We start from the raw sequence: 13,201 nt of genomic DNA, 5'->3' as shown, positions 1-13,201 counted from the left end.
CAGGGAGATAGAAAGCATGTTAGAGACCACATCAGAGGAGCTAGCTGCAAGCATTTCAAAGATGTGTGTTGTTCCCCTGGGGGATGGAGGAGACAGCTAATTACAACTGAGATTTCCCATTCTCTATCTCGTATTAGTAATGTCCTCATTACAGGCAGGCATAAGGCAACCAGCCACTGAGAATACTATATAACCATTGAATCATCTGTCTTTCCTGTTTTTACATTGCCTTCAGCTAGCCCTTCCAGCCATACCAGTGTTAGGGAAGCCCAGCTGTGTTTAAAGGCATTAAAGGTAATCTGATAACATGGAGGCAATGAGCTGTTTCCACTAAACAACAGCACCTTGTCCCAGGGTGCAAGGCTGCTGTTGATTTCATTGCCAGTGAATGTTAAGCGGTGGTGAGTGTTCTCTAATTGCAGCCATAAATCAGTCGGCCAGGCACAAAAGGGGTCATAGGAGAGTGAGAGAGAGGAAGTGTCTATGTTGAACACAGAGCTAACCTGAGGCTCACAGCCCTGCTGGACAAGCAGTGGCCTTGCGAAGGACATCGCAATCAAAGCCTCATCTTTCACATAATAATGTGCGACTGACCTCCTACCAGAGCCCTCACCACATCCTGCATCTTTGACCCTGAATCTGACAAAAATGAAGGTCCCCGTCTCCCCACAAGTAGGTGTCACCATGGAAACAACCGTTATTCAGTGCTCTCAACAATAGTCGTTAAATGAAAGGAGCTGTCTGATGGAATTAGAGAGTCGGCTCAGTCCCTCTTCCCATGCAATAAGTACTCACAGCAGCAACAGCAAAACTACACTGGGCAAATGTGTACATGATCGCATAACCTACATTTCATCAAGCACATCAATATTGCTCTCTCATTTCTAGTCATCCCTTCTCTGCAGCGGTGAGCCATAAGAAAATGTGGCTCGAGTGAGTAGGGTCTGAGGAAACTGGATGACAACAGCAGACAGTTTGTAATATATATTTTTAACAAAAGAAATGAAAACTGCATTTGATATAATAACGAATCACAGAGACAGTTTCAGTTAAATTATGAGATTTATTTATCTAACTGCAAGACAGAGAGCGTAAACTACAAGAACAGAGGTTTGTGCAAATGCAGGCTTGCATATTAGCATATCATAAGACCCAACGGAATGACTGCACAGCAAGGCTTAACAATAACAGTAAGCATGCAATAACTCCCTTTCTTCCTTTTTGAGCAAATCAAATATTTACTAATGATGCATGGGTTGCTTCTCCCCCACATGGCCTGCAGTTACACCAGTTGCATATAAGGGTTATGGGCTGTAAGTCCTGTTCTGATTATCAGTGGATGGGTGAAGAGAGAGAGAAATTTCAAATAGTACATCAGTGAGGTGTAAAACCTATGCCTTGTTAATTTTCTCGGACAATGGTGCAAGTAGATAAGGGGAAATAAGCAGCTCAGTGAATTCTTCCCAGCTTTTTTTAATCTGCAGTGCAAGATGGCCACATGCACTGTGGTCTTATTGTCTCCAGTATTTCAGCTCACTGTTGTTCAACGGCTGGGGCACAAATGATGGTTTCCCATTAAAACATGAATGTTTTTTTTGCTTTTATAAGGTGATGACACCAGATGGCTGTAAATTTGGGTTCAGCTAGCTCTTGCACACAATTATATATTTTAAATATGTCATGTATAATATTTGCAATGCAACTGGTCACATAATGAAAACGATAAAGAATTAAAAATAACTTTTCAAAAATGTCTGAATCTGACCCAGATTTGACCAATGCATCACTGTCTAACATGTATTACCATAAAACATCGAATACATTTCATAATTCAGGTACCCCAGAAGAGCACGACACATTTTCATGGCTCATTGTATTGATGTTTGAACCTAGAAAAAAACATATTTTTAGCATTTTTGTATTACTTTTCGATAACAAAACAAGAAATAAATGAAATTATAAAAAATACTTAATAAAGGAATAACATTGTGAATGTTCTGAGATTGATTGTAAAATCACATCTCATACAAACGTTAAGACTACAGGGTAATGAACCATTTCAGCTGGTGCAGCTTGTAACCTGAGGCAAAGAAGTAATAAGGTGATACAGGTAATAGGGGGAAAGACGTGCCGATACCTTTTAGATATTAATGTGAGCTAGTTTGCCCTCAAGGAAAATAAATATTAGCTGATACCTGCACTTGCTGCTTTATGTAGTCAGAATAAGTAGCCACTAAGGGTTTGTGGGACAGCATAAAGTTGGTTTCATAGATACATGCGTTAGTTTTTTACGAGTCATTTTCATTTGAGAATGGTCAACTTGTGTTCATATTTTTTATGTTGTGAATCTTTTGAGGACTAATTATCCTTAAAGACTGTATTAAGATGTGTAACTACAAACAAATAATTATTTATAATTCAGGAACTACAAGGTTTCTCAGTAAATAATTTAAAATGACCTATAAATTCAGTCGTGAGACCAAAGTCCCTCCAGAATCATTCAAGTCAAGTATGGCTCCAAATCTAGGCCTGCTGAATCAATAGGCCTCATCCTGTGATCCACAGTGAAAGAAGGATCTTCAATAGTTGTGATCTTCAAAGGAGTTCAGAGAGCAGCCAACAGCAGAGCTAGCTGTTTTTCGGTGCAGAGTCAATAGTCTGTATCTGGAGATGGCTGGTAAAGCTCTAGAGGACAAATCAAAGTCAGAAAATGCTTTACTTTTAGGGGGTACATTATGCTTTCTTTGGATCTAAAAGGTCCAAGTTGTACTTCCTTAACACAGTTTAATATTAATTAGCATAAGCAATCCAAAACCAAAAGAAGGGCAAGAAAAGTATCTATTACAGTAGTTTGTTACTCTGAGACTTTGCATATTCAATTCAAACTTAAAATGTATGCTCTTAATGATGCTTGATAATAAATTTTCATCTACTTTTGAGGTGAAATCATCCTGTATTTTGGAAATATTTGCTTGATAAACAAAGGAAACATTTAAAGGTCCCTTGCATTAGTGATGAAAAGGTTTAAATGGCAGGAGGATGCCTTTTTGAAAATGTCTTTTCAACTCTTTTACTTTCTTCTTCAATTGACTTTTTAACGCACTCCTTGAAAACATATTTGCATGTGACGTGAACGCATCTGTCCTTTCTTGTTTGGTTAGATGCCAATAGTCACACTGGTATGTACAGTACAATACGTACAGCATTTTAAACAGCAACTTGTGTTTCCGGCTTTAAAGAGTCCGTTTAAGTTAAGAGGTTGTGCCTCTGTAGCATTAATATGTTCCTTTGGAAAATACTGACAAAACATGACACAGCTTTATCCAACTTGTTACAGGCTACACTCTGAACACTATGACGACAATCTGAGACGGCCCTGGCAAGGTAAGGGAAAGTCAAGGTTAAGAATTCAGGAAAGATATTCTAGAAGATGAAAAGACTAGTTTCACAGAACAATTTGTTCTGGAGATGCACATGTACAATGATGAGCAAACCTCAACTTTAATGCTGATTTAATGCTGGTTTTATGAACATTACCGTGTGTTTTTACAGCACTCATTGTGATCGGCTTTGTACTTTCATTGGATCTAAACTGTGCACTCACCAGTTAAATTTCTTATGAGACATAGAGTAGAATTATATTTCATATACAAAGCAGCAGAAAGGGGGAAAAAATGATGAAACACACTGCAGAAACGTGAAGAATGCTACCTGCATATCGGATGGCTCAGGGAACAACAACAAGGGATTCAGAAGGAAAGTATTCATCTGACATGAAGCATGATTTACACAGTTTATACCACAGCCACCAGACAAAACAGCTAGGGTGCATTGTTCATCTTCTCTTCAAGAAAAATGCGCTTTGTTCGCAGATAACCACAGAAAAGGCAGTTCTTTGCAACTTTTGTGGCAGCACAGAAACCCAAACACATCCTACTTTAACTGGCCAGCTGATGACCTGGCTGTATTTGCCAACTTGCTATAACTTGTGAGCGCCCTGTTGTAACGGAAAGAAGCATACTCAGGCTCAAGCTTTAGCAAATATTACATCGCAGAAGTTATGTCACTTGGAGTTTCACAGATGTACAAGTGAGCAGGTTTGAATGGGTGACACTATAGATTATTAGCTATAGATTATATTATATAGTCCGTCCAGCTAATTTATGATTTGCCAGAAGTCCAATATCAACTCATGGTAGGTTGATTTGAAATTGTGATCTTTGTTTGTCTGTAAATATTGTCATATTGTAATCCAAAATAAGGCCAATCCTGCCGCCAGACAGACTAGGTACATGACAGAAGGTCATGTAACATTAGGTCAGAATGCAGCATCTCCTCTTTATACTTCCTATGATTCATCTATAACATCTGGATTAAATAATGTCACTATTTTTAAGTGGAGCAATCTAATTTTGATTGTGACATACAGCACTGTACAGTACATCTTTAAAAGTATCTGAAGTGTGACAAGGGGAAACAGTAACATAATAGAGAGTTGAGCAGCTGAATTTCATGAGCAGTGAAGAATACTGAGCCTGCGTCCGATCGATGGATAAGTACTGAAGGATTGGCCTGCATGCATAAAAATTAGGGGTAAAAAACAACACAATCCTCCAGGACTCATGGTGCTGAAACACCTGGATAGTCATGGTTTGCAAAGCCAGGGAAAAGCACTGGATCCACACTGTCGTACTGTCCTTGTGCAAACACTTAGGTGTGAAGAATGAAATAAATGAGTAACAACACATTTAGAAAGCTTTTCTCTTCAGTCCTTGTCCAAAATTGCGAGGCATGCGTCCTTTCTCCCGCCGGACTGGTGCTGTGGTCAAAGCTTGGTCCCATGAGCAGGCTGGGTGGTTATTCTGTTGGAGTGGTGGCAAAAGGAGTGAGGATGGGGGTCATTGTGTCCCTCAAAGGACACATAGGGGAGATGGCTTTATGGCTGTAGTACTCTACTACTTGCTTTGGCACCTCCGCCAGAACACATTTGGCCAGGGCTGCAGGTGAAGCCTGCAATAGAGACAGAAAGCAACTGTAATTATCAAAACATCTGTTGGATTTAGTTTTAATCTAAAACACCGAACATTTTCCATTAAGCTTTTACAGGACTACGGACAGTGTTAGAAATACTCTCTTTGTTATAGACAGTGTCAGACGTTGTATTAGGGTACCTGTTCTGTCCATGACTCTGGAAACAATCTCTTCTACCTTTTATCCTTCATAGTTGATTCTATCATTGATAAACTCGCATGCGTGGGATAAAAAAAGTTGTTATTTTGAAAAATAATTTTCTGCAGCATAAAACTTAGCAATTTAGTCTGGACACATCACTTTGTGAAAATAGGGAATGCACTTATGAATTTGATTGTATATAATGTAAGTGTTTTTATAAATATTCAGGTTAACTATACAGATGAGTGGCAACATGAACATGAAGTGTCTCAAGACATTGGGCCACTACGAGCCTTTAGAGTGCATAGATTCTCTAAGACTCTACTGTAATGATGAACATCATGTATTCCCTTATTTGGTGTTTTGATGATGAAGGTGGAAAGCATTTTGGAATACATTGGTTCAAAATCTCCACTTGGTGTTTACTTGATTTGAGCTCTGTGTGAAGATCATAGCATATGATACACTTGATTGTCCCACTCATCTCCTCATCTCCTGTATGTCGGCATTTGTTAGGTTTCTCTCATTTATTAATTATTCTCAAAAATGTTGTCTGCTGCCTTTATGCTCTTTCGAATAACAACGGAGGGGGCGTTATGTAAAAAAGATTTAATGTCCATGGGCATCACTAGCACAGCAGTCAGAAGGAGTGGGGTTAAAGCTGAAATTCAACAAGTAAAGATTGACAGACGGAGAGAAAAACTGACCGTTTTGAAGTCTCTGAAGGGCACAAACTGCACAATGTCCCTGAGGACTGACTCGCCCTTCGGTGAGCGTAGGACTCCATCATCTCCATCCAAAATCTGCATGTCTGTGAAGTCTGCATTGCCCACTCCAACAATGATTATGGAGAGAGGCTGGTAGGAGGCTCGCACAATGGCTTCACGCGTGTCTGCCATGTCTGTCACTACACCATCCGTGAGGATGAGCAGGATGTGGTATCGCTGGAAGAAGATAAGATCTTTCAGTGTGTTTTATTCCATACTGACATTAACGCATTCAAACACAAGGTTACAAGCAAGAACACCTCTCAGTGTGTGTTGTGGTCTCAAGCCTTTCTGTCTTTGGTAATTCTGCAGCCTACAGTGTATATGACCCTTTATTAAAGTGTTACACATAAAACAAGGGAGAACAGTTTTCCTTTTTTTTTTATGAAGGTTATTAAACACAAAAGACAGCAACTTCACAAACTAGAGCAGAGACGTCTTACGTGTGTGCGTGCGTGTATGTGTGAAATTAATTTCATGTTTCCACTGAACAGTGTAATATGAGAATACAAGAATGTTGCACAATGTTCTGAGTGTGTTTATATCTAATGTGTGCCCTGAAAGCATAGTCGTTTACTGCAGCTCATTTACTGATCAAAAGATGGGCTACAATTGAAGAGTAAATAATTACATGAAGCTCAGTCCAATAAGTTTAGAACACAATGTCCGTGCAGCCGGAGGGTCATTTCAGACAGTAAATACATAAAAGACTTGTGTTCTTACTCCCAAGGAGATATCAAGGAACGATAAGGAGCACAGTAATTACATTACCACTTGAGGTAAATCACATTTGAACGGCAGTTTATGAGGTTTTCTAAAAGGCTCAATGATATGGAAATATGTATGAAAAATGCACCACCAATACAGCACCGCAGGACGTCACTCCATCATTTAAAGAACACTAATTTGTTTTATAATAGACCCCTTCTTCTGTTGCGCCGTGGGCATTACTATTAACAGTGAAGTGAACCAGAGGCTACTCACTCTGGGGGCTCAGTGGGATGCACTACATTCAAGCCTATATTACATTTATATATATTCTAATAGAGTATAAAGAGACACTCACAGAAGCATCTTTAATGTTCCCGTCACCTGCTGCCAGCTTGGCTATCCTGTTAATGATGGGAGAAACATTGGTTGGGCCATACAATTGGATCTTAGGAAGGCAGTTCTGGTACGCCTCAACCACTCCTTGGATCTCTGATCAAAGACAGCACAGAGCAAAATGAAGGAAACATCAATACAGTTTTCTGCACTCGTCATTAAACAAGCGACCCTGAACTAAAGTCGGTTGAATTTTTCACTGCAGTCTCGCAAATACTTATAAGAGACCTGAATGTTTTCTGCCACACACAATTAAAATAAGTTATATCCTCTGAAAGAAGCAATTTCTTTAATCTATTATGAAATCCATAAAGACAATTAAACATAAACATGACTTAACCCTTCATTACCTTCACATTCATCGTCCTCTGGGTTGAAATTAATGGCAAAGTCATGTGACACCTGTGGATGGAGAAAGAGAAACATGTGAAACCGTTATTTAATGTTCATGGAGGATTTGTGTATTTATTTATTTCCCTGTTGTATCAGAAATTTGCTGCCATGTTGGGAATCTGTGAAGGCCTGGACTGTTTTCTTCTTCTGGTATTGCTTACTACAATTGTTTTATGAAGATGTCAATTGTCTAATAATGTTTGATTGAAACAAAAATTGAAACGTGGAAATGTTAGTGGTCCAACAAGAAACTTTGGCAGCTTTTAATTGTGCGTTTGACAGTAAGGAATCATTTCTGATGCCAAAAACAACAGCACTTCTGACCACTTTAAATGGAGAGCACTAACCCAGTGACCACAATACATTTTAAAGCTACATGGTTAAGTAAGAGACAACATATTTAGCAATTAGTGGTGACTTAATGGCTGGTACTACCGGTAATCTAAAACTAGTGTCAGAAAGTGAGCATGTAAATTATTAAAGGCAGGGAAAATATCTGCTAATACTGTTAAGAGAACAAATATTTGATCAGGAACTGAGAGCATGCATGTAATTTAAGATATTATCGTCAAAATTGGAATAGGAACAAAATAATATCTATTTCAACCATTGGATAAAAGTAGCTCTTTTTCAGGCGTGTTTACAGTGAGACTTGGTTATGTGACGTACTAATCTACATTCTGCGTGTATTAATATCCTGAATCATCTCTTCATCACACTATACAGTAATGAGCATATAGCGTGCACTATATGCTTTAGATCTGGTTTCTGAAAAAAGATTGCAAGCCCTCTTTTATCTGGTCTATTCTTGTCATTAAAACGTCAGATTTACTTTGTTTATCTCAAAGCTGTTTAATTGGCAAAAAAATGAAATCCCCTTCTTGATACCTCCTCTCACAAGAAACCGTTTTTTCCACAAGCACCAACTGTCAGCCAGATCAGTGACAACTGACTCTTCTCCAGCTGGCTACTTTCTTTTAAGTCATTTTGCCTTTAATGTGATTAACAGTCTAAATTGAGTCACTGTATTGTGGCATTGGGCCACTGCAAGAGAGAGGGGATCTTGTTTTGTATCTCATTTAACAAGCCTGTTTCAAGGCATTACATTACATTACAGGTCATTTTAGACTTACAGTGAACTAACTACAGGGACAGTCTCCCTGGAGCAACTCAGGGTTAATCACCTTGCTCAGGGGCACAATGGTGGCAGCCCTGGTATTGAACTCACAACCATCTGGTGTTGTGTTTGGAAGCCGTACCACTAGGCCATCACCACCCTAAAAGGCACTTTTCCTGCAACTGTATGTCATTGAAATCTACAATCTTTTAGCTTTGCCTGTTTAAAAAACAGATTTATTTGAGTGCCAGTGCAAAATCCACAGTCCTTTTAAAGACCCTACAACACTTATTATCTTCTTACTGTGGTGTAAGGGGTGAACACAACATTTTTTGACAAAAGTCAGATTTGGTTCGTCAATTGAGGATTTATTTATTTGCGTTTTTGTCACATTGGAAAAGGTGATATCACATGCTTTACAGCACTAAATGGGATTTGGCAACATTTTAATCTAAATCTGATTACAGTTGTAGGATATTTGCTTATATTGGTTTGATCATATTTGATTACCCGTGGGTAATCAAATATGATCAAACCACACTCACACAGTCCTGATGAAGCAGATTAACTGAGTGTTCATCTGGTCCGAACAGAAAAGATTTATACGTTGTTGCCTTTCAGTTCTGGTCCGGTTCACGTTCAGCTTTTTACAAACTTCAATACTTCTTCTGTGTTTATTTATGTTGGTGTCACAAAGAGCTCACAAAAAAATAACTAATTAAAAGCAATATTTTCATTATTTTCCTGCAAGTGGACCGCATGTTATGAATAATGACCAACAGGTAGAGATAAAAGCACAACATGCTGCAGTTTTAACTGCTTTTGACTGTCAGACTGTTCAGGGAAAAACCCTGCACTCACATGCATAAGTGTTACCATGGTTACTGAATGATTTGCATACATATATACCTCCCTTCCTGAACAGTTGATGGATTTAATAGTAGTTAAGCTTTAAATTCATGCTAAAATCCCATATATACTATATTAAAATATTGTGGTTTGCGTCCTCATTTACTTTACGACCAGCAACAAATCACAACAGAGTCCAAACAACAGCGCCGAGACCACCTCAGGGGAGCGTCTTGATGTCCATGTCCGCACTAAAGTTTAATTGATAGTTTTCACGGCCAGCAACAAACAAACGTGCAAACGCACCAGAGTCCATTTTAACAAAACCAAACAAGTTAAATGAAAAAGCACCCTTATACTCTAATAAACAAGACCTGATGGGAAGCGATGTTCTCTTCTTAACTTTAGCTTTCAGACACTTCAGGTTAAAAAAGCACAAGAGGCCATATTCATTGCTTCCCGTTAATTCACACAACTCACTATCTGATGCATCCGTGGCTGGTAATTTAACACCTTGGATCTTTTTATAAAAAAATAAAAAAATAAAAATCGCATTACTGTGCATAATGCATAATTAGGAATACAACAGTGCACAGCAACACATACTGAGAAAGAGCCCTGGTCCATCAAACATGCACGCAGGTGTGGCCTATGAGTTCATAGTCTAATGACTTAATTAGCATTCACCTGCAGCACCAATCACAATGTAGCAACAGCATGAAGTCAAATAAATGTGACTCCTGCAGGGAAGTCACTGTTATGGTGAATTCAGAAATTAATAGTTTGTATTTACTGAGCCATAAATCTTTGCATGATTGAAAAGATAATTAGCGGTGTTTCACATCTGCACATAGAACGATACTATCTTACATTAAACACGCTGGTTTGAACAGCCTGTCTGGCATCAAACTGCATAGTGATTCAACTGTGTGTGTGTGTGTGTGTGTGTGTGTGTGTGTGTGTGTGTGTGTGTGTGTGTGTGTGTGTACTCTTCACATGGCAGACGTCTCCCCAGGGCTTTTGGTTCTCAAAGTCCAATTTGCTTAAATAAACGCTCTCACACTCATGAATTTTCATGTAAATTGAGCATCAACACGACAGGCTTTTATTTCATGAGAACATGTTATTTTTTATCAAGACATGTCGATATTTTAAGACACAGGGCTTATGAATAAAAACTCAGAAAGTAATTAGTTTTATATGTGACATTTTGACATAATGACAAATTGCATCATAAAACAAGTCATGGAAATCAGGTGCTTAATGTCAGTCCCATCGTGACGGAAGACACCAGGATTCCATAAGAGCATGCTGAATATATGCATACTGAACAAAACACACGGAGAGCAGAGATGAGAAGAGAGATGAGAAGAGAGATACTCACCTCATAATTTGGAGGGATTCTTGCACCAAACCCCAAAGCTGAAAATCTTTTGTCACTGAAAAGATAAGCAAATTAAGTCATGTATTACAGTTACTGCAGTTTAATTGGAGATAGCCTTTGACAGTGATCTGAAACATATTGATATCTTATCCATTTGTTCACATTTCCAAACCTTGTTTGAATTTCATGTTAAAAGCTTTAATTAGAATTTGAAACCGGCCCCTGCAGCCAGCGTTTGCACCTGTTGAAAGAGCTTCTCAGTCTTTATCATCTCCATTTTTCATCGTAGAATTTAGATGGGCGTATATTAATATAACAGGCTCTGCTATTCTGAATTGTCAAATGCCAGGGTGCACAGACAAAGGCTGCATGTCTGAACCCACTCCCCATTTACCAGAGAGTGCACTATATTTACCATTTGCTATTTGATTTGTGTATCTGAACTCTGAGCCTGAAATCTATTAACTTGGCTAAACTGTCTAGTGCCACAGTGTAACAAAAAAAGTAGTGTCCATGTGCGTGTACACTACTTTCTGCTAAAGGTTCCACAATGCACTTTGTCACATTTTATATTCAGAAGTGTCAGAAATCTCAATTTACTGCTAAATATAGAGTAAAGTATTAAGTGTATATATCACGGGGAGTACATTTTTAATTTTAAACATAGCTGAAGACTGGTCAACTCTTTTCAATGCAAACAACTGATGAAGGGTGTACCAACAGAGCAGTCTTTCTCAAAGAGTGGTCCGCGGACCGCTGGTGGTCCATGAGCGACCACTAGCGGTCCGTGAGTATATTGGTAAAATGTCACATTTGAAATGAATATATTATAAGTTTAAAGTGTTTCTCAAACTGTTTAAAAATGACTAGTATAGACTAGAGTGTAGCATAGATGTAGCTATGTAGGTTTGTTTTACGATCTTACGTCATAAATGATCTGCGCGGTCAATTTGAGCCGCGGTCAAGACAGGGTCAGTTAAAAGAAAATGAAATCAAAAATCTAACGTGACAGTGAAGATGCATCGTCCTGATGCAGGTGATTCAGCAGCTACAAGTGTTTCAGCCGCAGCGAAAACAAGTGGTTTTGTGTGCGTTACTGAGTCCCAGGAGAGCGGTTCACCGTCCAACCACCGCCCGGCTGAAAGCTGTGAAACTCGGCTTGAACGCTTGAAAGTCCAGCGCTAAAGTGAAGAAAAGATATCACAGCAACTACATCAAATTAGTTTTTTTTGGACCGGAGATGAAGAGGATCCCAATCCACACTGTGTTTTGTGCTACGAGTCGTTGGTGAACGAGGCTATGAAACCCGCCAAGCTCAATCGACATTTTGAGAGTAAATACAAGGATTACTTTGGGAAACCTTCAGGATCTTTTGAGAGAAAACGTGATGAATTTAAGAAACACACGACGAAGGCGCCCTCACAGTTTGCATTTTGCGTATCTCTCAGTAGCAAACTATCTTGCTGTGGGTAGATTGCGGCTCTGTACGGACATAAACTCAGTAATAAATGTAGTCTACGTTTCATATGATGTGTAACATCTATCAGCATTCACCGTTTAAATCGCATATGAACGAAATGCTCGTAGAATCCGTAGTTGTATTTGTATTCTTGATTTAATGTGTGGACGAGCGATATAGAGAAGGTCACATGAAGCGCATTATTAGGCTGTCATTTGTAATATATTGTTGGAGTGGTAAACAGGCCTATTGTTTTTGGATTTTTGGGGTGTTAGGTGGTCCATCAGTGTTTTTTTATTGGTTAAGTGGTCCTTGGTCTGAAAAGGTTTGAGAAACACTGCAACAGAGGCTCAAAGTAAAATGGATAGAACAAGTAAATTAATCTAAAAACGAAAGCTCATGCAATAATGTTCCTCTTAGGAAAGGATGCGGGTTTTAGTCGTAAACTCAGACCTGACTATGTCATCCTCACTTTCACTGCTGTAGACAACAACACAGGTGATGCTTGAGGAATGCAAATGCAATATTGCACTAAACGACAAGCTCAACAGCTGCTCACTTGATAGTTCACTGACATACAGTGGCTGCGTGCAACATTTTCAAATTAATCTTATACTGCAATCCAAAAATAAAAAGCCCCACAAAAGGCAGTTTACGTTTTCGACACATTTTTACTAGTACTTTTTGCAATTTATTATGTACTTATTTTACTTTCTTTCTTGTAAGATGTGAGCTTTTATCAGGCAGGGATGACCTAACAATATATTTGCATTATGGGAAATGTAGTATAATGTTTTGACCATTCTTTCTTTTTTTTATAACCTTAACAAACCCCTTTGATGCCACTTAGTTTAAGGGCAGCCTGCATACTTAATATACAGATAACCCTTTGTGTTTACTATATGTGCTAGATTGTGTGGCCTTTAAGATAAGCAGCCGAGCTGTCACAGAATGTT

General features: G+C 38.7%; 1 protein-coding gene across 2 annotated transcripts in view; it reads right to left on the bottom strand.

The window, feature by feature from the left end:
• Positions 1 to 1,360: 1,360 nt before the first annotated feature.
• The window catches only part of cpne7 (copine VII), a 29,973-nt gene continuing 18,132 nt past the window's right edge, over positions 1,361 to 13,201 (bottom strand). For both annotated transcript variants that reach the window (XM_029459901.1, XM_029459911.1), the window contains 5 exons: positions 10,787 to 10,841; positions 7,394 to 7,445; positions 7,006 to 7,139; positions 5,880 to 6,116; positions 1,361 to 5,010 (listed from right to left, as the gene is read on the bottom strand). In XM_029459901.1, the coding sequence (XP_029315761.1) occupies positions 4,858 to 5,010; positions 5,880 to 6,116; positions 7,006 to 7,139; positions 7,394 to 7,445; positions 10,787 to 10,841 (631 nt within the window). In that variant the 3' untranslated portion in view covers positions 1,361 to 4,857. The remainder of the gene's footprint in view (positions 5,011 to 5,879; positions 6,117 to 7,005; positions 7,140 to 7,393; positions 7,446 to 10,786; positions 10,842 to 13,201) is intronic.

Source organism: Cottoperca gobio, chromosome 3 (genome assembly GCF_900634415.1).
Source record: "Cottoperca gobio chromosome 3, fCotGob3.1, whole genome shotgun sequence".
Lineage (NCBI taxonomy): Eukaryota > Metazoa > Chordata > Actinopteri > Perciformes > Bovichtidae > Cottoperca > Cottoperca gobio.
Note: the sequence above shows the minus strand (reverse complement) of the source record. Positions and strands in the feature narration are given on the sequence as shown.